At 66.7% G+C, this 26,285-nt stretch overlaps 1 protein-coding gene across 10 annotated transcripts in view; it reads left to right on the forward strand.

Moving 5' to 3' along the window:
- NCOR2 (nuclear receptor corepressor 2) overlaps positions 1–26,285 on the forward strand; it is a 151,634-nt gene that overhangs the window by 36,697 nt on the left and 88,652 nt on the right. For all 10 annotated transcript variants that reach the window (XM_036014359.1, XM_036014360.1, XM_036014361.1 and 7 more), the window contains exons 3-7: positions 7,373–7,572; positions 12,585–12,712; positions 14,417–14,594; positions 19,303–19,482; positions 23,174–23,287. In XM_036014359.1, coding sequence (XP_035870252.1) covers positions 7,468–7,572; positions 12,585–12,712; positions 14,417–14,594; positions 19,303–19,482; positions 23,174–23,287 — 705 coding nt within the window. In that variant the 5' untranslated portion in view covers positions 7,373–7,467. The remainder of the gene's footprint in view (positions 1–7,372; positions 7,573–12,584; positions 12,713–14,416; positions 14,595–19,302; positions 19,483–23,173; positions 23,288–26,285) is intronic.

A 26,285-nucleotide genomic window follows, 5' to 3' on the forward strand; every position in this document is an offset into this window, starting at 1 on the left:
ATTGGGGGCTGTGGGTCCCCGGGGCCACCTCTGCGATCAGCGGTCACCTCCTTCCCGTGGCCTTCGACAGACGCCACCCCCACCTGCCCCTCGCCTCCCTGCCGGACTTCCTCCCGGGGCCTCCGCAGCCCTCCTTTTTCCGCTCCTCCTTCCTGCCTGGGACCCTCTCCCCGGGGCGGGGTCCGTCTCGCCCCCTCTGCAGACGGAGAAGCACCCCCCAGGCAGGTGCCCGCCCCTGGGCACCACGCACGTGCCCCTCACCACCCAGGCTGCTGGCCGCGTGGGCTGGGGCTGGGGGCCTCCGGGTTCTCGACGGCTCCATTTCATCGCTGGGCCGGCCGGTTAGGGTGGGCCCTCTCCTCTGTGGCCTGGGCGTCTGCTGGAACTGGGCCAGGCCTGTGGGAGGTGGGTGCCCCCCCCACCCCGGGTCTGGCCTGGGGGAGTGCGTGGGAGGGCTGCCGTCGGGTGGGTGGGCTCCAGGCCTGGTCACCGCCGCCGGCGAAGCGGCTCTGACGGGCAGAAGCGTCGGTCCTCGTGCACATGTGGCGGAGGAGGCCCCCCAGAGATCCGCCCCGACATACTCGGGGCGACCCCGAGCATTCCTCGGAAAGCTGTTCTCGAGGGCTTGCGTGCGCGGGGGAGGGGGCGGGAGGAGGCATTTCCGGCAGCTGCACAGCTGCGGACACGGTGGCCAGATGTTGGTGCAGGGAGGTCGGCGGGGTGGGGGTGGGGGGCCTCACTCGGGGTCTCGGCAGGATGGGGCGGAGGCAGGGCCCGGCCGGGGGCTGCGGGACAGAGTGTTGGATCCGCCCATCCCTGCGTCCCGGCCGCCAGGTCGCAGGCGGCCCTTGGGGCCTGAGGTGAGGTGGACCAGAGCCAGGGAGGTCTGCACGGTGGGGGGCTGCTGAACGCCGGACCCCTGGGGGGCGCTTGGCAACACTCTTGTTCCGTGGGGTAGCCCTGGTGGGGGACCCACCACAGCAACACGAGCCCGGCGGGGTCCTGTGGGCCAGCGGCTGGGGAGGCCTGCCTGGAGGAGGTGTGTGCTGCATTTGAATATTCTCCTTTAAACTGGAGCAAAATGCACGTAAGCAGAGAGCTTCCGAATCCCAGCCGCTCCGCAGGGCGCGTGCAGCTCACAGCGGTGTTCCGTGTGCGCCCGTGGTGGTGTGCAACCGCCCCCTCCCCCCCCCCCCCCGCCCGCCACCTCCAGAAGTTTTTGATCTTGCAAAACTGAGACTCAGTTCCCATTAAACACCGTCTTCCCCCGCCTCCCCGGCCCCGGTCACCTGCACCCCTCTTTCTGGTCTGCAAACCTCCCTCCTCTGGGTGCGCCGCAGCACGGAAACCCCACGGCACCTGGCCTTCTGCGCCTGCTCCTCCCCCCCCCCCCCCCCGCCATGCGTGTGTTGGAGCTGCGACCCGTGGTCCATGTCCCCCTCGGCGGTGGGGTCCTTCTGGGCCGGGCGGTGAAGGGGAAGGGTCCCAGGCCCCTTTAGAGACCCAGCGTGTCCTGAGTGGTGAGCCGTCACCGTGGGCTGAGCCTGAGGCAGTTGCCCCTCCGTTCCCAGCCCAGGGCGGGGGCTGAGGGTGGGGCCCCACAGCGGGTGCGCACGGCCGGGTGTCTGCTGCTCCCCTGGGCCCCCCCCCCCCCCGCAGAGAAAATGGTCCTGCTGAAGGCCGCACGGAGGAACCGGGTCTCATGGAAAACTCGTCCTTCCCCGGGGCGCTCGGGGCACAGGGGACCCAGGGAGGGCCAGGCTGGCGGTGCTTGGGAGGTGACACCCGAGGGGGCGGCCTCGGAGCGGCGAGGGGTCCCCTGCGGAGCCCTGTGACCTGGTGTGCGGGGAGGGCTGTCGCAGCTGTGGTTGCTCTCTCTCTTCCTTCTGAAATTAAACGGGAGAACGAGAAGTCGAGGAGGAAGAGATCCTGAGCGGATCCTCTTGGCCGGGGCGCAGGGCCGGCCCGCGCTGGCCGCCGTCCAGCGGCCAGGAACGCACCGATTAAATGAGGAACACACAGACCTCCTTGGCGGCTGCAGCCAGCGCCACTTCCCCTCCGCTCGCCGTGGGGGGGTGTGTGTGTGGGGGGGGGCGCACGGCGACGGCCGTGGCCTTCGGGATCCACCAGCCTGGCTGCCGTGTGGCTGTGTGACCTTGGGCGGGTGCGTCACCCCCTGAGCCCCCGGTTCCTGGTCCTCGAGGTGGGCAGCCGTGTTCGGTGAGGGACACCGGAGCCTCCCGTGGGGTGCCCGTGGTGGGGCTCAGGCGAGGGGACAGGAGGGCCCTGGCGGGGCGCGAGGCAGGACCGGGTGGAGTGTGCCCCAGTGCTGGGCTGTTTTTAGGGGGAGGGTGGGTGGGTTTTGCCCTGGCCTCGGCTCTGGCCTGTGGGACCCGGCCCTTCACCAGGCTGCTGCCGTGGCCTTCTGTCTTGGGACTTGGGTCCCATTCCCCGCGGCCCCCGGGGGTGTGCTGCCCTGAAGGGTCCGAGGTGGGCTCTGCCCAGGCTGCTGTCCCCACCTCCCCAGAGGCCCTCGGGCAGAGGGCTCCAGTGGGGGAGGCTGGAGTCCAGCCACGCAGCAGGCCGCGCTCACGTCCACATCCCTCGGGCCTCGTCTCCCCGTCTGCACCGAGAGGGCGCTGGGTGACGTGCCTGCCGCCAGGGTTTCGGGGCTGCCTGGACAGGGGGTACGGGGGGGCCCAGCTCACCCCCAGCAGCCCTTCCTGCCTTTAGGCGTGGGCCCCCCCGTCCAGTGGGACGTCCTCAGTGGGGACCCGCTCTCTCGTTGGGTCTGTTCCCCTCACGCGGCCTCCGTTCGCTCATCTGCAAAGTGGGGACAGTAACTACCCCTGTTCCTGATGGTGTTGTCATTGTCACCGTTAACTTGCCTCCCCTCCCCCCAGCCCGCACAGTATTCTCAGCAGCGCATGGTAGTGGCGGCCTTGAACCCCCCCCTAGGCATGGAGCTTCCCGTCAGCCCCTCCCCGGTCAGATTCTGGAGCTGGGACCAGAGGTCGTCTCCCCAGGGTCCCCTGTGCCCCGCAGACTGGGGCTCGGGGAGCGGCTGTGTGGGCCCGGGCGCTCCTGGGCATGGAGGTGCTCATCCGCATCCTCATGGTGGCCGGCAGGGACCCAGCGTGGGGATGTCAGTGGGATAAAGGCACCCGGGGCCTGGCGGTTGGTGTAAGGAGTGAGACTAGAAACACCCTGGGAAATGGAGCAGTTAAATTGGTGTCCCTCAGTCTGTCCATTCATCTGTCCATCCATCCGTCTGTCCATCCACCCATTCTCTCTCCCCTCCTTTGCTCCTTCCTTTCCCCATCCGTCCATCTATCCGTCTGTCCGTCCATCGTCCGTTGTCCCTGGACGTCCCCCGACTGGCAGCCTCGTGCCTGCCCGGCCCCCCACCGGGACCCCTGAGTCTGCATGTGGCAGATGCTCAGACCAGTTCCTGACTGACCAGGCTGACGGATGGGCGCTGGGCTCGCCCTGCCGGTCCCGCCTTGGGGCCGAGCGGGCAGCAGCGCCCTGGGCTGGGCCCTCTGCATGGTGACCCGGCCACCGTGCTAGCTGCACAAACCCAGCACGTGCTGAGCGCCCGCTCTGGGGGGGCTCAATAGTGTCGCCTCCACTCCCTGCCCCCCGGGGTCTGTGCACAGGACCTCGTTTAGAAGGTGAATTCCTGCCGTTTTTAGTCCTCCGTTTGTGACAGTTTGTGACGGCTGCTGGAGGACGCCGTCACACCTACTGTGCGCAGGCACCTCGCCTCCCGTGGGGGAGCCAGCTCTCAGGCAGACGAGCACGGAGCACCTGCCGTGCGCCAGGCTCCCTTCCAGGTGCCTGAGAGACGGCGGGGAGGGGCACCCACGGGCCCTGGCAGCGACAGGCTGGCCGTGGGTGGGATGTGGCAGACAGGTCCCCCCTGTGGGACATGGGCTCCTCCGGGCCCTCGGGGGGTTCTGATGGGTGCACGTGTGTGTGCGTGCGCCTGTGCACGTGGTGGTGGCTTTGCTCCTGCCTGGCGGCTGGGTTCTAATTCCTAGGCTCCCCGACCTGTGTCACAAGTTCAGTGTCAGTGCCCGTTTGTTCCGAGAAAAGTACAGGCGCGTGGGGCCCTGTGGGCATGGGGATTCTTCAGCTTGCCGGAGCGCTGTCCTCCCTCCCTCCTGGGGGCCTGGACTTGCTGAGCTTTCCTCACTGAGCTCCTGGTGGCGGCTGACGGGCACGCCCCTTTGCAGCTGAGCACACGGAGGCTGGTGGCCCTGGGCGTCTCGCCCCGTGTGGGGATGAGGGGCCCCATCCCTGGGCCTGCTTGGCTCCACCCACAGTGCCATGCCCGAGACCCACGGAGCCTCCTTCTCAGTCGCTGCTGCCCCGATCCCACCAGCGTCATCTCGAGCAGGGACGTTTGCGGGGACCCCTCCCCCCAGGCGTCTCGGTCGGTTCCACGCTTGCTCTGCACATCCCCCACTTGTCGAACACTGCTACCCTGGAGTCCCTGCGTCACCACCCCCCGTGGCTCCCTGTGGCCCTTGGGACAGAACCCCCCCCCCCCCCACTGCAGTCTGCTGTCTGTCTCTGGATCTGCCTGCGTTTCCCGGGCAGAGGCGTGTCTCCCGCAGCTTGGTGTTCTCACGGTCTGTCCCCATGGCCGTCGGCACTCTGTTCCCTTCACGGCTGAGCCACTGTTCCCCCTCCCCCCTCCCCCCATGCACAGGGACCACGGCTGCGGGTCTGGGCCTCGGCCCCCGGACTGGGCTGTCTCCGCCTGCGGCGAGGTGGGTGTGCTGCTGTCACACGCGTGCAGGTCGTGTGCGTGCGTCCCTGCTTTGAGCTCTTTTGAGGTCGTGCCTAGGAGTTGGTAGCGACGCAGCAGTCGGTGACTCTGTGTGTGAACGTTTTGAGGAACTGCCAGACTGTGCTCCTAAAAAAACTTTTCAGGAAGTGTGACTGAGGTGGGAAGGGGTGGAAATCAGGGTTTATTATTAAATACGCTCGTGGTGGGCGAGGAGGCATGGGATCCCCACCTTAGCTTTGGGGACAGCCTGCGTGCGTGTGAGGACGGGCACTGGGCCGGGGAGACGGTGGGGCAACCCCTGGATGGGTGGGGGGCGGGGGCTTCAGCCCCCCAAGTTGGGCGGTGGACACCCCGTGAGTCTCTAGAGAGGGGGCGGCCAGCCAGGCCCAGGGCCTCGAGGCGGGGAGGGCAGGGAAGCAGCCGAGGACTCCCCAGGGCTGCTTGGAAAAGGCGTCACCCCCCTGGCAGTGTGTGCGAGCGACCAGCCAGCCCTTTGTTAGAGGAGGTTGGAAGGGAGTAGTCGCCACCGTGGGCAACGCAGAACCAGACAGCAGCTTGGACGTGGCCCCAGGGGCTGGGGGAGGGGCGCCCGGCCAGAGCAGGGAGCAGCGCTGCTGCGGAGTTCTGGCCCCGCTGCTCGGCGGAGAGCAGAGCAGAGCCGAGCTGGCAGCTGTTTGAAACCCGGAGGGCGGAACCGGGTGCGTTGTGCTGCGTCGGACGACCGGGGGCTGTGGGTCTGGAGGCCAGCGGGAACAGGGGAGGGGGTTCTGGAACAGCGTCCCCTTTGGTGGTCACCTCGTGCCCCCTCCCAAGCCCCATCTCCCGCCCCTGGGCCGCAGGGCTGATGCCCCGCTGCCCCTGGTGGGAACTCTCGGGGCGGCCCTTCCGCCTCCCACGCCAGCGCGTCCGTGGGTCGTGGCCATCCCAGCAGCCCCTGATGGCCGAGCAGGACGTGTCCCGTGTGGACGGGGCACACCCTGCCCCCCATGGCGGGAGACAGCGCGCGTGGGGGACTCCCCAAGGGGGTCGCGGTGTGTGGGTCCCGGCACTGGACCCCGTCGGCTTTTCCGGGTCGGATGGGTTGGTGGCGCCCCGCTGACGGACGGACCGCCTCCTCTGTGACCCCCGCCTTCCCCGGGGGAGTCGGAACGCTTGGTGGCGAGTGACAAACGCCCAGGTTGGGCGAAGGTGAAGGCGAAGTGGCCGAGGCTCGCCGTGGCTCCCCCGAGGCGGGGGCCGCCTGCCCTCTCTCCGCCCGCCAGCCCTGCCTTCCAGCGGGCCGGCATCGTCGCCTCCACGGGCTCGTGTCCTCGGGCGGCCGGGGAGCCCCAGGCTTTTCCTCCAGCTTCCGGCCCCTGCACAAGCACCTGCTTGTTTCTGGCTCCTCCGGCCGCCAAGGCTCAGGGTGGACCCTCATTGGCTCCGAGTGGGTCACATGCCCATCCCTGAACCAATCCCTGGTCCGCAGGGAGCAGGAGACTCTGATTGGCCGTGCCTAGATCACGTGACCGGTTCTGCCTCCTGGGAAGGAAAGATGGTTTCAGAAAGGAAAGTCAGGTTCACGGTGGCAGGAGATGCGGTGGAAGCGGGGTGCGGGCAGGGAGGGGGTGCCTCGTCCCCCCTCGGACCACCACGATGCACCCCGTTCTTCCCTCCCGACGGCGGTCCACCTCCGAGGGCAGATCGCCAGTGCAGGGGCAGGGTGGCCATCCTTGGAGGGCAGTGGTGTGTAGGAGGGCAGGGCGACGGGGGGCGGGGGGGGGCACGGCAGGGGGCGGGGCGTGCTGTGCGCTGGGTGGTGGCCTCCGTGGAGCTCGGAGACGTGCGGGTGGGTGCTGGGCCCCTGCGCCATCTCAGGGTTGTCCAGCTGGGCGTGGGCGTCGGGAGTCTTGCTGGTGGCGGGGCCTGGGGGACACAGCTGTTCTGGGGGGCTGGGTGTGGAGGGCCCGTGGCGACCCTGGGTGGCGGGGGGCGGAGCAGGGGCCGGCAGAGAAGGCGGCGAAGGGTCCCGGGGGGCGGGGGAACTGGGGGATCTCTGGGTGGAAGGGCTCCTGACTGGGGTCGGCTGGACTGCCTCCTTCTCTCCGGGTCTCAGTTGCCCATGTGCGAGGCCAGCAGGCGTTTCTTGAGGTTCTGCCCAGCGTGGACCCGGGTGGGCTTTTCCCTGGGAGCCTGGGGGCCCAGGTGACTGTCCTCCGTGTCCTCGGAGTCCCCATCCCACCCTCGGGCCCACGCCCCGCTCCCACGCCACGGCGCTGCCCTCCCGCAGGGGGCCGCTGTGGGGCTGCCGTCCCGCCCGCGCTAGCCGCACCCGCCACGCCTGGCTGGGTGTTGTCGGAGAGCTTCCCCCTGTGACTGGGCGCCAGTGGGGGCCGTGGCATGAGTTCGGGTGGGCTGGGGGGGCTTGGGACACGGTGGGGGTGGGGGTGCAGCAGCGCCCTGTGGCTGGGTCTCTGAGCCTGCTTCGTGAGGGCCTCACGCTGCTGGCCTGGCTGTGGCGCGGTGTCCTCGCTGGCACTGGGGGCGGGCTGGCACTCCCCGGCTGATCTTTCTCCCCCTCTGCTTTCCTCCCAGGTGCCTGTGACCGGGCTGCTCGCGAGCAGATGACGAGGACTGGCCCTTAGTCCTCGGTGGCCGACGAGAGGGAGCTTGTCCGGACTGCCCGCGCCATGTCGGGGTCCACGCAGCCCGTGGCACAGACGTGGAGGGCCACGGAGCCCCGCTACCCACCCCACGGCATCTCCTACCCCGTGCAGATCGCCCGATCCCACACGGTAAGGGGTGCCCAGGGCCGCCTTTGGGGACTGCTCTGTCACTGAGGTCCCTCCCCGTCCCGTCCCTTCCCTCCTAGAATCAGGGCTGGCGGGGCTCCCCGTGGCCTGGGGGAGAGGTGGGCACCTCGGCAGAGGTTGCCGGCACCGTACCCTTCCCGGGCCTTGCAGGTCTGCAGCTCCGAGTCCTCAGTGGAATTGCATGCAAACGTGGAGCACCTGTTGTATACACTGTCCCCATAGCCCAGCCCCACCTGAGCTCCCTCCTTGCTTTACGAAGAGGGTGGTTCCTGGGAGCCACAGCCCGCTATCCCCTGCCCCCCACCTCCTGGAGTTTCTTCACAGATGGAGCTTGGGTCCTGAGGTGATGAGGCCTAACCCACGTCCTGTCTCTGAGTCCTGCATCTGGGGGTCCAGGGGGCTGGTTGTGCTCACAGGGCGGGGGGCCACTTGCTGTGCAGGGAGCTGGTGCCCTTGTGCCCGGGTCTCCTAGGCTGCCTGCGCTCTGTCTGCCTCCCTGTGGGGCCCCACTTCCTGCTGCTGTCACCTTAGCTGTATGAGGGTGGGCCTTTGGTCCGGCTCTGCCGGTGTTTGTTATTGGGCACCTCCTGTATACCACGTTCTCAGGTGCTTGCCAGAGGGCTCCCGGGTGCTCCTGGCTGCTTGCAAGGGGTGCAGGGCCCCGCAGCTGGGTGGCTGTGGCTCTGCTGACCTGTGTGGGTGGGTGCGTGTCCTGCTCAGCCCATGCGGCCCCTCCGCGTGAGACACAGAAGAAATGGCGGAATGCATTTCCGTCAGTGAGTGGGGCGGCAGGAGCCAAGGAGGGCCTGTTCTCGTCCGGGTTGTGGGACCCTGGGCTCCGGCAGGGGCAGCAGGGGCTGCCCCCGTGCCAGCCTGGTTGTGGGCGGCGCCACTTGCGTGCAGCCTTGGTGGTGGAGGGCCGGATTCCGGCTGTGCTTGTAGATGGGCCTGGGTGCCAGGCCCTGGAAGCCCTGTTACCCTGGCCCAGCTGTGGGCAAAGGCCGAGCCTCCGACTCCAGCATTGGCGCCGTGTGCGTAGCTCATGGGGCCCCTGCCCCGCCTGCGGGGGCTCTCTGTCCTGTTTCCGAGGTCTCTGTGTTCTCGCCTTCCCTCCCCCACAGTGTCAGGACCGTGCATCTTCCCCAGAGGGTCCTGGGGGACCGCTGGCACTGGGGGTGTCCCAGCACGGAGAGTCCCAACGCGCCTCCCTCCTGTGGGGCTTTGTCAGGCTCAGCTCTGCCATCTCCCCCAAGCCCCCCCGAGTCCCCCAGGGCCCCCCAAGCTCCCCTGAGCTCCGCAGTCCTCATGCGGAACGAATGTGTTAAACCCTAAAGGCCTGCAGCTTGAAGGAATCCCAGAGCTCTCCCTCCCCGCCCTGTGGCCTTGGGCAGGTTGCTGAACCTCTCGGTGCCTCAGTGTCGGAGGGCGGTGCGGAGCACGGGCCGTGGAGCCAGACCGCTCATGGTCACATCCTGCCTTGGCAGTGCCCCAGCTCTGGAACTCGGGGCATGGTCCTGCCTGCCCGTGCCTCAGTTTCCCCGCAGTTGACAGAGAAGGTTTGTGAGTGGGTGAGGGTCAGCCCAGCTGGCGTGGGCAGAGGCCCTCCCCAGCCGGCTGGGGGGGCTGGGACAGAGCGCGCGTGCACTGCTGCGATTGGATGTGATGATGACAATGTGCGGCCATTAGCTTCTGTTTCATTCCGCCCCCGGGGCCCACGGCAGGCTTTTCCTCTTGTGGAGCAGGGCCGGCCTTCTCTGTGAGTGTTCCGGGCTCCCCGGGCTGAGAGGCTCCGGCCCAGCGCCCTGGTGCTGCTCCCGTGGTCTCGTGCAGGCAGCTCAGCGAAGACGGAGAGCCGCGGCCGTGGCCCTGAGCCAGCGGCATGTGACGGGCCGGGCCGAGCCTGGCGCTGGCCTTGGGTCGGCTGACTTCTGCCCCAGATCGGGGCTTATCACACGCTGAGGGAAACTCCCGTCGGTTCGGTTTGCAGTCTGTCACAGACCGGCCCTTGGCCCTGCTGCGCCTGACCCAGTCAGTGGACGGGGGGGCTCTCCGCTGAGGCCAGCAGGACGCATGCCGGCTGTGCGCTCGGGATGGGGCGGGGGCAGTTGGGTGGATGAGCAGGAAAGGGTCAGAATGCAGATGTCCACTGCACCCGCCTCGGGCCTGCGGTGCCCTGGACCTCACGGGGAGCAGCGCCGCCTGGGGCCCGGGGGCCTGCCTGCCTGGCCAGAGTGGGCCCTGCGCAGGAGTGGGGGGTGGGGGTGGGATGGGATGCCAGATCCTTTGCCTGTACCCCGAATGCCGCCTGGGGTGACCTCTCCCTTAGCTTTATGGCTCCTCCTGCTTTGGGAATGGCCCCGAGAGATGGCGTGGCCTCCCAGAGCCAGCCCGTTGGGGACCCCCACGCTGGGAACACCGTTCACTCATTCACTCACTCATTCACTCACTCCCTCCCTCCCTCCCTCCCTCCCTCATTCACTCACTCATCCACTCATTCACTCCCTCTCTCCCTCCCTCACTCACTCAGCAAACACTTACCAGGAGTCCCTTCTCTGCCCCGGAAATGCAGCTGTGAACAGAACGGAAGCACCCCTGCCTCCCGGCACTGATGTTCTTGTGGGGGGTTGGAGAGCAGGGGCCGAGGGGGGCGGGACGGCCGAGACTGAGGGGTTCCTAATCGAGTTGCGAGTTCAGGGGAGGAGGTCTGGCTGACAAGCTGACATTGGAGTGGGAACCTGGAGGCAGCCACAGGGGCAGCCACGTGGCATCTGCCTAGAGAATGTTCTAGGCAGGGTACAACAGCATGTGCAAAGGCCCTGAGGCGGGAGCCGCCTTGGCTGTGACCCTTGTCACTCCCGGGGGGACCCTGGAGTGTGGGCCCCAGAGTGGACTGAGCTCTTCCTTTCCCTGCTCCGATGTCTCCTCAGCCCCTCCTGGGGTGGGGGGGGGGGGCCTTTCTCCTACCCCGGCCGCAGAGATGATTCTCTTCCCAGCGTAGCCTCCTTCGTGCATCTCAGAACCTCCTGGCTCCTTGCCCTGTGGCCCCGGCCAGCTCCTTGGCCTCAGAGTTCTCATGCGGGAGCTACGGGGTTGCCATAGGTGTTAAGTGAATTAGTACAGAGAAGGCATTGGGTAGCAGGGGCACACACGTGATCACAGTGAACCCCATCTCCGGTCAGACCTTCTTGGGGGCTCCCCAGCTCTCTTTCTTCCTGTAGAGCAGGGGTGTCAAACTCATTGTCACCGGGGACCACAGCAGCCTCGTGGTTGCCTTCAAGGGGCTGAATGTAATTTTAGGGCTATGTACATGTAACCACTCCTTTAACAGTTAAGCGTGAGGTTGGCGCTGCCCCAGGGGTAGAAGCAGGTGCCGGGCCGGATAAAACCAGGTGCCGCCCGCGGGCCTCGTGTCTGCCACCTGCGCTGTAGGGCTTCCGGGTGCCCTGGGCGTCCCCGGGCTCCGCCCTGACACCAGCTTCGGGGCCCTTATGCCACGTGCCTCTTCCCGCCCCCTTGCCGGGCAGCCGCAGGCACCGTGGAGCCCAGGCCTCCCCCCAACCCCCACCCGGGGGACGTCCCTGCGTGCGCCCTGCCGCGAGGCTCGTTTTCCTTTTGTGCGGAAGAGCCAGCGGGAGACGTTTCCTCCTGGCAGACTGTGCGGCTCGCTGATTCCTGCTCACACCTCTGTGCGTGCGTGCGCGAGCGAGAGGTTTTGCCTGGCAGCCTTGCCGGAGTGGTCCCCGAGGCACCCCGCTTCCCCCTTGAGCCCTTTCTTCTTCCTCCTCCCCCGCCTGCCTGTCTGCCTCCCCTTCGCCAACACCTGGCGCTTTGTGCCAGACGGCCCGCGGGGCGGGGGCGGGGGAGCCCTCCTCTGCTGTCTGGAAGCTGCCTCGGCCTCGGGGGGAAGGCCCTTGGAAAGTGAAGGGGGGTGAGAGGTGGGAAGCACAGGGGCCTCCTTCCGTGTGGGTCAGCCACCCGTTTCAGAGATGGGGAGACTGAGGCTCAGTGGGTTTGACTGACAGACGGAGGCCTCCAGCCCACAGCCCCACAACCCTGTTGCTGCGTCGGGCGGCCCTGGAAGGCCCTCCCTGCTGTGTCTTCGGGCGCTGAGGGCACCTCCAGTTCTCAGGCTCTCTGGCCTCCCGGCCTCTTGCACGCCTGTCCGGCGTGTCTGAGCCGCACACCTCCTCAGCACACCTCCCTGGTGTCACCAGGTTCTCTCTTTGCAGAAACAACTGCCTAAAATAAGCCAGATAGTAAAGGGAAGGTGGGATTTGTATGGGAAATCGGGAGAATTCAGACAGGTGCCAACAGGAAAATAAATCGCCATCATTCCCACTCTGCCCTGAGCCTGCCCGTGTCAGACATCACCAATCGATTGCCACACTCCACCACTGAGTGTTCGAGGCAGACAGGACTGATCGATTTGTATGGGGGGCCCTTGGGAAGCCCGCCCTGCATCTCGTGTGAAAGACTTGCTTTGTGTTTCAGAACATTTGACAACCCGGGTGCCTGTGATTTGTTACTGTTCGGCTTTTCCTGGTTGATAATGGATAACGAATGGTCGTTTACTGACGGGGGGAGGGTTTCTTTTCGCCTGACTTTCGTCTCCTGACTGTGGTCTCTGTTTGCACGTGGGACCCATGTTGGGGGGCTTTTGCTTCGTTCCGGAGGCTGGTCTGTGAGCCCCACAGACGGACCCCCGAGGCCCCAGGCAGACATCAGGCCGCAGCGTGTTACTAGGCGTCCCTGCGAACATGCAGCCTCGGTTGTCCGTTCTGGGAAATGGGCAGAGTCACAGAGCCAAGCGAGGCCCCAAGCATGGAGCTGGCCCAGCGTGCCTTAGCTGGATGGGCCCCAGGCCTCGGCAATGCCCTCTGGCCACGCTGGGCCTCGAGGGCCAGCGAGGGTGTGGGGGAGGAGGGGTCCTGCCTCGTGGGTGGGGCCACGCCGGCTCCGGCCCGCTCACACTGCCCTCCCCCCTCCCACTGCAGGACGTCGGGCTGCTTGAGTACCAGCACCACCCCCGGGACTACGCCTCCCACCTGTCGCCCGGCTCCATCATCCAGCCCCAGAGGAGGCGGCCCTCCCTGCTGTCCGAGTTCCAGCCCGGGAACGAGAGGTGAGGACGGGCCCTCGGGCCTGCCCAGAGCTCCAGGGCCATTTCTCCGGTGGGGACTCGGGGGTCCACAGAGGGACAGGGGCTCACAAGACCGGCGTCACAGCGGGGTGCCGGGCTGTGTGGGTCACCCTTGTCCTTGGGGCGAGGGCGGAGATGCGCAGGCAGGAACCACGTGGCCCTCCCTTGGACTTCCGGCCGTGGAGCTTCAGCGGTTTCCAGGGGTGCAGCCCAGGCAGGAGGGGGTGACATCCGAGATGTGGGGGAGCAGGCTTCTGGGTGGCTGGTTGGGAGGGCCACACCCACACCTCGTCCCCTTCTGTTGGCCCCGTTCTCTGAGGCCTCTTCCGCCCCTCAGCCGGTAGACCAGGCCCCGCAGCGTCCGCTTTCTGCTGGGGCCAGCCCAGCATTCCTTGAATCCTGGTGGGAAGGGAGGAGCCAGTGGGGCAGCGCAGGGACCCCAGCGAGAGGAAGGCCAGGGCCAGGGCAGGGCCCCTCAGCGCCCCAGGGGATAGTGGCAGGATCGCTCAGATCCCAGTGGGGCCGGCCCAGACACACACACACACACACACACACACACACACACTGGGTGACCCCAGGTGTGAAAGGTGACCTACCACCTACAGGGTAGGGTGGTGGGAAAGGCCTCTGGGAGGAGGGACTCCGGGTTGATGAGCAGCCGGCTGTGCAGAGTTGGGTGATGGTGTCCCGGCCCAGGCGGGTGGGGGCCCACGGCGGGAATGTGCGGGGCGGGGAGGGGGGGGATGTGCTGGGGGCGTCCCTGGGGCAGGGAGCCCAGGAAGCCTGGAGGCCGGAGAGAGCAGCCGACTGCAGCAGGAAGGGTGCGCATCAGGGGGTCCGTGGAAGGGTTTTAGGGTCAGAGGCACAGGGTGTAACTTCCATTCTAGGCCCCGCCAGGCTGTGCAAGGCGATTGGAGGGGGTGGGGGGACTGCCGAGACTGGCCTGGCCCTGAGGCCCATCCCACTGACGCGCCAGCCCCGTGCTGAGGCCTCGAGGTCGTGGGATGGCCAGTGTTTGTGCGTGCTCTGTCCCGGGTCACTGGGAGAGGCATTGACCTGACCAGCATTTCGGCAGGGTCAGTGGGGCTGTGCGAGCGTCCCGGCACCGCTGTGGGCACTCCAGCAAGGCCTCAGCCTCTGTGGGGCTGTTTCCTCTTTGCAGCCTGGGCTGGGGGTGGGGGTGGGAGTGGGGAGCCAGTCAGGAGCGACTGAGCTGGGCCGCAGCTGTCTCTGCACCAGGCGGCTCCCGTAGCAGGAGGCAGGGCCCGGCTGAGCAGCAGGAGAGCTGCGATCGGCTGGTGATGTCTGCCCTGGGTGACGTCACGAGGTGCATGTGACGCCACGTGTGCTAGGCCCACGGTGTCTTTCGGACTTGACCGTGCCATATGTGGCCCGGAATCCCTTGTTTACGTGCAGAGTCTGACTCGGCAGGTCTGGGGCTCCGGGTCGGGGGAGGGGGGCGATGCTTCTGGGGCGGGGCCGCGCCCCGGAGCGAGAGTGCACGGAGTTGGGCTGCTTTGCTCCTGTAGACCGGAGTCAGTGAGTGTTGACTCCGGGGGGAGGCCAGTGCGGGTCTCCGTCCTGCCTGCCCTGGATGCCCCCCACGGGGCTGAGGAGGGCACGGCGCCCAGCAGCGCTCCGTGGGGAGGGCCGGAGCCCTGACGCCTGTGCCCTCGCCGTCCGCAGGTCCCAGGAGCTGCACCTGAGGCCCGAGCCGCATGCGTACCTGCCCGAGCTGGGCAAGGCGGAGATGGAGCTCCTGGACAGCAAGCGCCCGCGCCTGGAGCTGCTGCCCGACCCCCTGCTGCGGCCCTCGCCCGTGCTGGCCGCCGGCCCGCCGGGGGGCTCCGAGGACCTGTCCAAGGTAAGGCCTGGCGTCTGCTGGGGGGTGTGGGGCAGGCAGCACTGGCTGAGGCTGTGGGTGGGGCCGAGCAGTGGGAGGGGGGCTGGGGACAAGGGCAGCTCTGGGGCCGTTTCTCGGCCGGAGAGGGACAGCTCCCCCCTCTCGGGTCCTGACTGCAGGCCCCCCACTGCTGAGGGCCCTTTGGGTTCGCTCTTGAGAAGAGAAGGTCACGCTGAGGTGCCGGCACCCAGGTCCAGCACCTGTGCTTTGCTGCTGGGGGTGGGGTGGGCGGATGCTGCTTTTCCCGTGAAGCACAGGACGGCGGAGTCTGCAGGCCGTGGGGCCTCCATTTACACAGACGGAGCCAGTGGGGGGGTGCCCGTGGAGGGATCCCTTGGCTGTCCCCAGGGTCACCCGGCTGCCTGGGGTGAGGCGGGGACGGCCCAGGCAACACGCTCGTCGTCCTTGGTCGGCTGCGTGATGGCTGTCCCTGCCGTGCATGCTGAGCGGTTCCGTGGGGCTTCTTCGCGACCACGGGGACACGCACGAGCTCATGAACGGCCTCCCAGCTGCCGGGTGAGGTCAGCGCTCATGTTGCTGCCGCACTGGTGGGGGCGGCTGAGAACTGGGGGTCGGGGGCGGTGGGAGGGAGGTGGCCCCCTTGGGCACCTGCTGGGTCGTCGTCTCTGCCTGACGCCAGGTGTGATGGAATGGCGGGGTTTCAGGCGAGGTGGGTCCTTTATTGGGGAGCCGGCAGGGAAGGGGCGTTCCCGTGGTGGCAGGGGTGGCGGTGACGAGCTACCGTTGGGTCAGTGCTGGCTGTGTGTCGTGCTCAGCCCCGTGACGGCCGACCTGCGACCCCCTATTTTATAGATGGAGACCCAGGCTCAGCGGAAACCACTTGCCCATGGCCGTGGGGAGGTGGGGGAGGGGCTGTCCCTCTGCGGCCCCCCGCTCTGGTCTCCCGAGGGTGCCTCTGTTTCCTGCAGCAGGTCTTGGGCAGGCAGGGATGTGTGTGAAGGGGGCACGGGGCCACGCTGGTGAGACTGTGCTTCCTCCCAGGACCAGGGCCCCCAGGGCACTGTGCCCCCCTCCCCCCACCAGTGTCCGGTCTGCCCCGAGAAGGGGCCGGTGGTTGTCTCTCCCCCTCCCCACCCCCCAGACTGGCTCTTCAGAATGGGGACGTGGCCTGTGGGTCTTGAGGAGCAGCCACGCGTCATGTGGCTCGGAGCCTGGATGCTTCTCCCTGTCCTCCTCCTGGTTCCCTGGGGGACTCCCTCTCTGTCGGTGGGTCTTTCTCAGTCTCCGTGTGTGTGTGTCCTCGTCCTGGAGCTGGGGTGGGCGGGGCCGGCCCAGGGGCCTGCTGCTGTGGTCGCTCCAGGCTGCGGGTGGCGCTGCCCCAAGGGGGTGTGGTCAGCTGTGTTTGCGTCTGCCGTGTGGAATTCAGCTGGCGCTGGAGGCAGGAGTGTGATGGGATTTTTTTTTTTATTGACACTGCCGCCCCCACCCCCCGCCCCCTGCGGTGTTTCTTTTTCCTGTGAAAATGTTGTTTTCCGACACTCCCCTGTGCCGGGGCCCCTGGAGTCCTATGGCGGGGAGGTTTCCTTTGGAAGTCACCACACACTGGGGACTTTGGACTCATCGCAAGCAGACCATGTGTGTGTGAGAACGTCGTTGTCCGCCGGGGCTCTGTGGGCCGGCAGGGCCGGAAAACCCACGTCGGGCCGACTTGCGTCCCGGCTCATGGAACCGACCTCAGGGGCTGGCCGGCTTCAGGCACAGCTGAATCCAGGCGACGCGATGATCTCTCAGGCCCCCGGCTCAGCGTAGCTCTTGGTCCTGCCTGCCACCTTCCCTGTGGTCCTGGTGTGCTCGACGCGCTGGGCCTTCCTCCTCGCATGCTCAAGGCCGTGCGGGGTCCAGCCCACAGCTGCCGCTCCTCCTGCCTTCCGGCGACCTGTTCCTGAGCTGGAAGGTGTCGTTGTGATGAGGGGTTGGGGGGCACTGGGTGCCGGGCTTGGCCCCGCCCACCTCTCCGGCCCCGAGGCTTTGGCTGCCTGTGTCTTCAGTTCTGCGTCGCGAGCTTCCCTCTTCGCCTCCGGCCTGCATGTTTACACCCAGGGCCTCTGACGGGGGAAGCGGTGCCAGCCGCTACCTGGCGGCAGGCGGGGGCATCGGCAGGGGCGTGCTGTTTTCCTCCTGTGGCTCGGCAGCCGCCGCCTGAGAACCGCCAGCGGGAGGCCCCGTGCGGCCAGGGCCCTCAGCCGCGTTCCTGGAAAACTCAGCACCGGAGAGGAGGCGGCGGCGTTCCCTGCCCTCCCTGGTGCGCACGCCAGCCCGGAGCCGACCGCGTCAGGTGAGGCTCACGGCTGACCGTGAACAAGGCGTGTAACGTGGTACACTTGCACTGTTGTGCCGCCGCCACCCCTGCCTAGTTCCAGAATGTTCTCGTCACCCCAAAAAGAAACCCCACACCCACCGGCAGTCACTCCCCAGCCCTGGTCCCCCAGCCCCTGGGACCACGGGTCTGCTTTCCCTCCCTGCGGGTCTGCCTGGCCTGGACGTCCCCTGTCAGTGGGGTCACACGCTGCGTGACCTCTGTGTCTGGCGCCGGTCACGCAGCATCGCGTCCTCGGGGTCATCCGTGGGGCCGCAGGCGCCTGCGTTTCGCTTTTGTTGTTGTTCGTTGGTGGTGGTTCGAGCCGCCTTTTCGTTTAGGGGTGGACCGCGTTGCACTCACCGGTTCGGCGGTGGAAGCACCCACTTGTGCGTCTCGGGTGGGAATAAAAGCACAGCCTGAAGGAACCTTGAGAAGCACCCACGGAAGAAGACAGCTTGTGCCCCGCCCCCCGAATTTACGGGGAAGTTCCCACCCCCTCTTCCTGCGGTTCCTGGCAGTTGCCAGTCGCAGCATCTGACATGCTGCCAGCCTCGGGGACGGAAACCTTCCTTTTGCTGATGTTGCTCTTGAGAATCACACCCAGGCTGGGCTCGCCGTTCCAGGTGTCCTGGCCCGGAGCCTTTCTGCCCATGGCCCTTGTCCGTGTCCTGTTATCTCCTTTCCTGCTCCCGGTGGGTGGGAGACGTGTCCCGCTGCTCCTGGGCTCCCGGAGCCCGGTCCCGCCCACCACCACTGGGCTCCCAGGACCCTGCGAGATGAGTGAGGCTGCCAGGGAGACCCCCACGTACCTAGGGAGGGGCGGGGCCGGTCTCCATTAGGGGCGGGAAGGGCTGGACAGGAGGGTGGGTCTGATTTCAGCTGCCGGGGAGGTGTGGGGTTGGACCCTGTGGGCTGAGGGGACGGCTCGTGCAAAGGCTCCGAGGTGCCAGGACGCGGGAGCTGCTTCTGCTTCCGTGTGGGAGGGGCCAGGTGCCCACAGTCCTTGTGTCCCTGGCTGGGGTGGGGGGGAATTGGCAGCCCCTGGGGCTGCAGTTGTCTCAGGGAATAATGTGTCCTCTGTCCTCCGGTGCAGCTGCCGAGGCGGTGGGGGAGGCAGCAGCCTGGATCGCCTCCCAGGGCCTCCCCTGCCAGCAGCTGCCGGCCTGGCCTTGAGGGCCGCGCGGCGTGGGGGGCGGGGCTGGGTCCACCTGCGCTGCCAGGCCCGGAGCCGGGGTGTGGGGGTGGGAGCATCCAGCCAGTGCGGACGAGGCCTTCGAGTGCCAGGCCCTGAGCCAAGCGCCCTGTGCGTGTGAACGCATTCAAGCCACACTAGGGGCCGGAGGTGGGAACTGTCCCGTAGAGCAGATGCGGAAACTGAGGTGGGGCTTGGTGCGAGATCTGCTTGAGGTCCCGGAGCTGGGAGGTGGCACAGGGGACCGGGGTTTGAACCCAGGGCTTCGAGGGTGAGCCCTAACAAACTTCAGTTGGGATGGAGTCGAGGAGGAGCCCAGCACAGGGTTCCCTTGTTGGTTTAACGCATTTTTAAAAACGGCTTTAGCACGCAGAGCGTGACGCTCATGGGAGGAAAAGCAGGGACATGCTGGCGAACCCAGAGGAGGCCGTGGAATTGGCCCCGCACCCCGCTGGGCACCCAGGGCACCCCTGTTGCCTGCCTGCGTGTGTCGCGTTCTTTAGGTTCCGCGCGCGCGCGTGTGTGTGTGTGTGTGTGTGTGTTTCCTGCACATCCACGTGTCTGTGATCCCTGCACAATGCCCTGTGACTGCCTGGTTCCAGCCGGTGTTCAAGGAGCGTCAGCAGGGGCGGGGCCTCGGGGGCGGGGCGGAGGGTCCTGCGCCTGCGTTTGAGGAGTGTGGTTGAGTGGGCGGGGCGAGGGGCTGAGAGGGGCGTGGCCAGGGAGTGGGACCAGGGAAGCTTCGCGGCTCTGGGGAGGCTGGGAAGCCCTTCCTGGAGGAGGGTAGGAGGGCTCTGACCTTTGCTCAGTGAGCCACGTGGGGGAAGGGTGCCCCTGGCCCGGGGCCCAGTGAGGACAAAGGCAGGGAGGCAGGGCTGGTGAGCAGCCTGGGGACGCGACTGGACGTGGGGCCGTGGTGACAGATGTCCAGTGTGCTGGGGCTCAGAGTCAGGCCTGGAAACGCGGGGTGCCTGCTTCTGTAAATAAAGTTTTATTGGCACACAGCCACGTCCGTTTGTTGACACAGTGTCCGCGGCGGCTTTCCCGACCCGGCAGCGGAGCTGAGCGGTGTTTGCAGGGACCCTGCGGCCGGAAGGCCGGCAGGATTCACTGGGGCACCTCACGCCGACCCTGTGCCCGTGTCCTCCCCGCCACAGGACCGCAGCCTGACGGGCAAGCTGGAGCCCGTGTCCCCTCCCAGCCCCCCGCACGCCGACCCCGAGCTGGAGCTGGTGCCTCCGCGGCTGTCCAAGGAGGAGCTGATCCAGAGCATGGACCGCGTGGACCGCGAGATCACCATGGTGGAGCAGCAGATCTCCAAGCTGAAGAAGAAGCAGGTGAGGGGGCGGGGCCCCGGGGGCGGGGGCCGGCTCCGAGTTTCCGGTCCGGCGGCCATGGCTGAGATGACAGTATTAGCCGGGGCGGCCGTGCGTGCGCGCTGAGCACGGCCCACGTGCGGGCTCGTCTGCGCGTCCTGAACGTGTGTGGGCAAGGGCGCTGTTCCGTGCGGCGCCGTGCGGGCCGACGGAACCCTCCGCCGCCCTGGGCGTGTTCTGGGTCTGCACCATCCAAGGTAGGGTCACCGGAAATGTGCTTTGTGTGGCTGAGGGGCTGAGCTTTTGATTTAGTTTGATTTCAATTCAGTGAAACTGACCCCGGAAGAGCCTTTCGGCCTCTGTGCTGGACTTCTCGGATCGGCGGGCAGGGGGAGGTCAGGTTCCCACTCCGTCCCTGCTGCTTCCCTTCCTGCCTCACTGTCCTCGTCCCCGCCACGATGTGTCGGGGGATGTGTTGCGAGACTCTGGCCCTGGCCCTGGCATCTGACTGGGCTGGGTCTCCGGGCTCTGCCTCTGTTTCCTTGTCTGTAAAATGGGCACAGACTGGACGCCCCCCCCCCCCCCCCAATAGGTCGTGAGGAGGGAGCAGGTTGTGTGCCGAGGAGTTAATCCTCAGAGTGAGTGTTGACACCGAAGTTAATATAAATATTTACATCGGTCTTATGATTTCAATTTTAATATTGATATAAAGTTAACTTAATACTCTGCCTTTTGCCAGATCTTTACATGTGACCCTCCCTGGCCCTTCAGGTCTCTGCTCAGCGGCCCCCACCACAGGCAGCCCCCCTTCCCTGCCCTTCGTGGAGCCCTCACACCCGCCCTCCTCCCTCCCGGAGCCCCGAAAACCCAGCCCAGCCGGGCGAGGTGCCTGCTTTTTGTAAATAAAGTTTTATTGGCACGTAGCCACGTCAGTTGGTTGACACAGCGTCCGTGGCAGCTTTAATACGACGTCAGAGTTGAGGGGTCCCCACGGAGACCCTGCAGCCAGCAAAGCCGAAAGCATTTACCACCTGCGCCTTCACAGGACACATTCACTGCCCCCTCTCCTGTCGCCTTGTCGATGTCATGGCCGTGTGAATTATTCCACGTTCTGCTTTGCTGTGGCCTTCTCCCCAAGACCTAGTGGCAGGTCCTTGTCCCTCACCCGCTCGCCGCTGTGCCCCTGGCAGTGCCAGAACGGAGTGGGTGCTCGTGAAAACCTGTTGGTAGAGTCAGGGTGACATTATCGTCACATGGGCCCGTCGGGGTGGTGCCTGGGGTCAGGGTCACACCTGGCCGTGTCCAGGTAAGGAGCGTAGACTCCTGTGGGGTGCAGGGCCCACCCCGGCCACCTTGGGCAGCTGTGGCGTGAGGCTGCTGAGAGGAGCCCCCAGGGAGGCAGTCCGGGGCCCCGTGAGTGGGCTTTGAAGGACGTGCGGGGGGAGGCAGGGCACCGGGGCCGTTGCCGGCATGGATGGGTGGGCCTTGGGGGCGGCCCAGCAGCTGGGCCCGCCGGGGAGGCTCAGCCAGCTGTCCCGGACCTTGGGGGAGATGGGCGGGTCTCCAAGATGGTGGCCCAGGCCTCACCTTTCGCTCCGCCGGCCCGGCTTTGGGAGGGGCTGCCTCTGCAGGTGCTGTGCGCACGCGCGTGCCTGCGGCCGGCGGCCAGGTGGCTCACCCAGCCCTCGACAGTTAGACTTCTTAAAAATTCCACTTTGGCTTTTTTTTTTTTTAACTAAAATGCATAAAACATAAGATCACTGATGGTAGTGGGAACAGGCCAGCGGCGTGGAACACACTCACAGCGTCGCACCACCACCACCACTGCCTCTGTCTGGTCCCAGGACATTCGCGCCACCCTGGGAAGGAGGTTCCAGACTCCCTGGCAGCCGCTCCCCCATCCCCCTCCCCCACCCCAAGGTGCCAGACTGCCCTCTGTGGATTCGCCTCCCGGACGTCCCACACGCGTGGCGTCCTGCCCTGTGCGGCCTCTGTGTCTGGCGTCTCTCACGCAGCACCGTGTCCTCACGGTCCGTCCGCGCTGTAGCCGGCGTCGGCTGAGCTGTGTTCCACCGTGTGGACGGACCGCACGTGTTCCTCGTTCACTGACCGGCAGGCACCTGGGGTCTTCTGCCTTGTGGCCATCGTGGGTGGAGCTCCTGGGGGCCTGTGTGTCCAGGGTCCTGTTGGAGCATCTGCTGTTGTGAATTCGTTCCCGTGCACCCCAGGGGGTGGACTGCTGGGCCGGGCGGCTCCTCCGCGTCTAACCCTTCGAGGAACTGCCTGGCTGTTGTCCACGGCCGCCGCCCCATTTTCCGTTCCCATCGACAGTGCACAAGGTGTCCTGGTTTGTCCACACCCTCTCCAAGTGCAGCCTCGCTGTGGGTGCACAGTGGTGACCCCTGTGGCTTCGTTTGCACCTGGTAACCAGCTTTTATCAAGTTGCCCAGCGGTGCTTCCTGTGTGTCATCTCCTGTGACCCTTGGGACAGCCCTGTGAGGCCAGCATGGTTGCTCCTGCGTCCTCTGGGGCTGGCTCGGGGTCCAGGGTCCGAGAGGTTGAGGGACTTGCACAAGGCCCCGGAGCTGGGCGGCCGCAGACCTGAGGTTTGCACTTGGGCCTGGCCGCAGCCTCAGTCCCCTTCCAAGCTGGGTCTCTGTGTTACCTTTCCTCAGTGCCCCGGGGAAGGACGCCTGCACTGACAGGCGAGAACCTCCGCCCACCCTCTCCGGCTGTGTGCTTCTTCCCCTTCGTGTGTTTACACCTTTTTGGAGGGATTTTGAGGCTGTGCCAGATGCAAACGGCCCTTCTGGAAGCTGCTGCCAGGGGGCGCTGTGGGACTGGGGCAGCGGGGCTCCACCTGCCCTGCCTTCGGGCCTCCAGGAACCAGAACCGGGTTTTCTGGCCCTCTCTGCATCGCTCTCTCTCGGCCGTCTCTCTGGGTTCACAGCGGGTTGCCCCATGGTCACGGGCAGGCTGTGCGTGCATGGTGAGCCGAGTGTGCTGTTTTAAGCTGCCTGGTCTTTTCATTCCCTTCTGGCACCAAACAGACGGCAGCGTGAAGGGAAGAACTTTATGGAGCTGGGGACAGGCCCTGTGTGGGCACCACAGGGCAGTGGTCATGGTGACGATGATGGGAGATTGCTCAGTACCAAGTGCGGAGTGCTTTGCCCGCTCTAGGGCAGGAGACCAAATTGCACCCACTGTGCAGATGAGCAGAGCGAGGCTGGAGAAGGCCCCACGGCGGGGACGTAGCCGGATTAGGGTCCCCGCAAACACAGTGTGGCTCCAGAGGGTGCACAGCCCCTCCCGAGGGTGACGGTCCCGGTGCTGGTGCTGGGCAGTGACAGCTGGCGTGCAGCGCGCTCGGGCCTGGGCCGCACGGGCACTGGCTCACCCCCTCCTCCCGTGGCCCCGTCCCACAGGAGAAGAAACGGAGGTGCAGCAGGGTTACGCTGCTCGCTCACGTTCCCCGCACTGCTCCGTCCTGCAGAGCTGGAGGCTGCCGCCGGCTCTGCAGAGGGAGCTGGGGCCCCTCCAGGGCCCGGAGTCCCCGCGGGTGACTCAGAGGAAATGGTTAGCAGCCTGACTTCCTGTGCGCGGCCACCAGCCCGGCGTGCGCGGGGCCGCCCCTCTGCCGTGGGGGTGCCGCCACCCCTCCTTCCGCCGGCGGCCGCGGCGCGCTCACCGCCACACTCTGTCCTTCCCACAGCAACAGCTGGAGGAGGAGGCCGCCAAGCCGCCCGAGCCCGAGAAGCCCGTGTCGCCGCCGCCCATCGAGTCCAAGCACCGCAGCCTGGTGCAGATCATCTACGACGAGAACCGGGTAGGCGTCGAGGCCCCTCCCCCCGCCGCAGCGCGCTCTGGGCTGGCTCTGCCCTGGGCCCCAGCGCTCCCACTCACCTGCGCGCACTCAGGGAGCTGGCCCGTGAGCGGTGGGGGGAGGAGGGCTGGCCGGCGGAGACCTGGCGGAGCCGGGATCGCAGCGGGCCTCTGGGATGCGGTCTGAGTGTGAAGACGTGGGCGTGAGGCCGTAGGAGGGCAGCAGGGGCCAGCTGATCCGTGGGGGATGGGCGGCCACTGAGGCACTCAAGTAAAAGACAATCCTATAACACAGAAGACAGTGGTCTCGTTATTATTCACAATAACAGCAAGCGGTGCCCGAGCGGCTCCTCCTCTGCAGGCCACGGGCCAGGCTTTTCCCCCGGTGGTTCTCGGAGGGCAGGGGCAGTGATTGTTTCCACTGGGCACACGGAGGGGTGGAGGCTCAGAGGGGCCAAGTGACTTGTTCAAAGTCACACAGCTAGGACGTGGCGGACCTGGGACTTGAATTCGTGGTGCATCAGGCCCCGGGCCCTGGTTTGTCAGCACCAGCCTCTCCTGACTTTTCGCCCTGGACGGGGCCTGTGGGATGGTCAGACGCGGGGTCTGTAGCAAGCTGTGGGGGCTCCCAGGGATCCCTGGAGGGCAGCTGCTGGGGGTCCGGAGGGGCGCGGGCCTGGGGAGGAATTCCGGGCACCACGAGTAGAGCGTCTGTGGGGGCTGATGCCCAGGGCCCGGGCTGTCCCAAAGGGGCGCCTGATGTCCTCTGAGGTGCTGAGCTCACCCCTGCCGTGTCTAGGAAGCCGCTGTGCACCTCACCTCTGTGACTTACCGTTGGCTCTGCCCAGCTGTGCGCGGGGCCGGAGGGTGTCGAGGCCCCGCGTGTTACAGACGAGGAAGGAGACTGGGGCCCAGAGAGGGGCTGGCCTCGGCCCACCCTTCCCAGCGGTCTGGGCTGTGGGACAGGCTCTCGGCTGCTGGGTCAGCGCTCCGAGTGCGGGTGCTGGCCGGGGCGCGCCTGGTGTGCTGGGGCCTGGATAGCGGCCCTGGAGGAGCCTGGGCACACTGGACAGGTGCCTGCGGCTGTCCCTCCGGGCAGGAAGCCGCTGGGTCGACTGGTGCTATGCCTCCACCTCCCGGAGCAGCGATAGATGCAGGATGAGACCCAGCCTGCCGGGGCCTGGGAACTGTGTGCCGGGCCTGGTGGGGCTGGTCACCCCACGTGCGCTTGAGCCAGGTGTCTGCGTTCAGAGCCCATCCCTGCCACCTCCTGGCTCTGCACCCGCACACACCTGATCTGACCCTCTCTCACGTGTCACACCAGCAAGGTGAGGGTAATGGTCTTGCCTCCGGACGCAGCGGTGAGGAGGTTAAAAGAGTTCACTCTGTAGCACCCCAGAGCAGCACTGGCACTAGGTAAGGGCTGGCCGTGCTGTCATCCTCGTCCAGGTGCACTGGGCACCTCACCCATGTGCCGTCCGTCCGTCCGTCTATCCATCCACCTGTTCGTTCGCTCAGCAGCCAGGTGTGGGATGCCTGCTGCTCTTCTAGGCACTGGGGACCCGCAGCGACCTCGGCCCCTGTCCCCCCACCCTCCTCCTGTTGGGGGAAACAGAATCACAGCCCCAGGTCCCCGCCCCTGGGGCACACCATTGAGCCGAGGAATTTTGCTCCTTGTCCCCAGCGCCCCCTTATGGCCTTTCATTCCCTTACCCCCCCCCCACCCCCCCACCCGGTCCCGGCCCGCTAGCCTTGGTGCTTGTGCGACCCTGGACCCTGCAGGTGCGCTGCCCCGGGGCCTTTGCCCCCCTGGCTGTGCCCTCCGCCTCCCCCTTTCCCACGGGGCTCCTCCCCCACGGACATGTGCTCCGGCTCCTTCAGTGAGGCCCATTTTGACCTTCTGGTTCACCCTGCAGACCCTTCAACCCCGGTCTTTCCCCTTTCTGGCTTTAATTTCCCCCCTCACCCCCGTGAAACCAGGCGTGATTCACGTTTCGTGTCTGTTCTGCTTGTTGTGGGTGGACACTCTGTGAGGACAGGGGATCTTTGTCCCTCTGTTCCCTTGTCCAGGTCCCCAGCACCCAGGACGGTGCCTGGCACACAGTAGGTGCTCAGTGTTTTTTCGAACATGTGAAGGGAGGGCTCAGGGGAGGGGAGACGTCCCCCTGCAGGTTTGGGGGACCGGCCCCTGTTCCCGTGGGGGCTGGGTCGGGGGGCGTCCGTCTGCCCAGGCTGAGCCTCTGGGGCCGGAGGCCGGGTGGGCAGAGGCCCCCGGCTGCCTTTAGCAGGAGCAGCTAGGGCTCACCGCCCCTTGGGGGATCAATGGGATTAAATTTTAATCCTCCTTCCTCTCCGCTGGAGCCTGTGCGAGGAGGCGGCCGGCGGAGAAGGGCCTGTCTCTAGACGCTGCGCTGGCTGGAAGACGCAGCCTCCCCGCCAGGCAGGGCTGCCCGGCTCCGCTGCGTGCCGGACTCCGGCTCATTACCCATTCGGGGCACATGAGCACGGCGCCAGCTCGCAGGGGGGAGCCGGCCAAGCCGGCTCTCCCTGCCTCCCGGGAGCCGCGCGCGCGGAGGGGCCGGGCAGGTGCGCGCAGATGGCGGAGCGGGAGGCCGAGGGGCAGGCCCGGCAGGGGTGGCAGAAGCAGTGGGTGGGCCGTGGGCCCCAGGAGGGCACCCGAGTGGAGGGGACGGGGGTCTCGCTGGATCTTCAAAGGCAGTGTGGTGTGGGGGCGGGGGCCTGGGAGGGTGCTCGGCTTTGAGTCTGGAGAGAGCAAGCACCTGCAGCACTAGTGGCGGATGGATACGTAAGGGGCGGTGCGCGCGGTGGTGACGCCATAGGAATTCAGGGCCGCGGGCAATCGAGGCGGACTTCCTGGAGGGGGCGGGGCTTGAGCTGGTCCGCGGAAGTGCGCACTCCCGGAAAAGGTAGAAGGGTGATTTCGGTAGAGGGGACACACGATCCTCTGTGCTCTTCCACACCCTGCACGGATGTGTGCGCGC

The sequence above is a fragment of the Phyllostomus discolor genome, chromosome 13 (assembly GCF_004126475.2).
Source record: "Phyllostomus discolor isolate MPI-MPIP mPhyDis1 chromosome 13, mPhyDis1.pri.v3, whole genome shotgun sequence".
Taxonomy (NCBI): Eukaryota; Metazoa; Chordata; class Mammalia; order Chiroptera; family Phyllostomidae; genus Phyllostomus; species Phyllostomus discolor.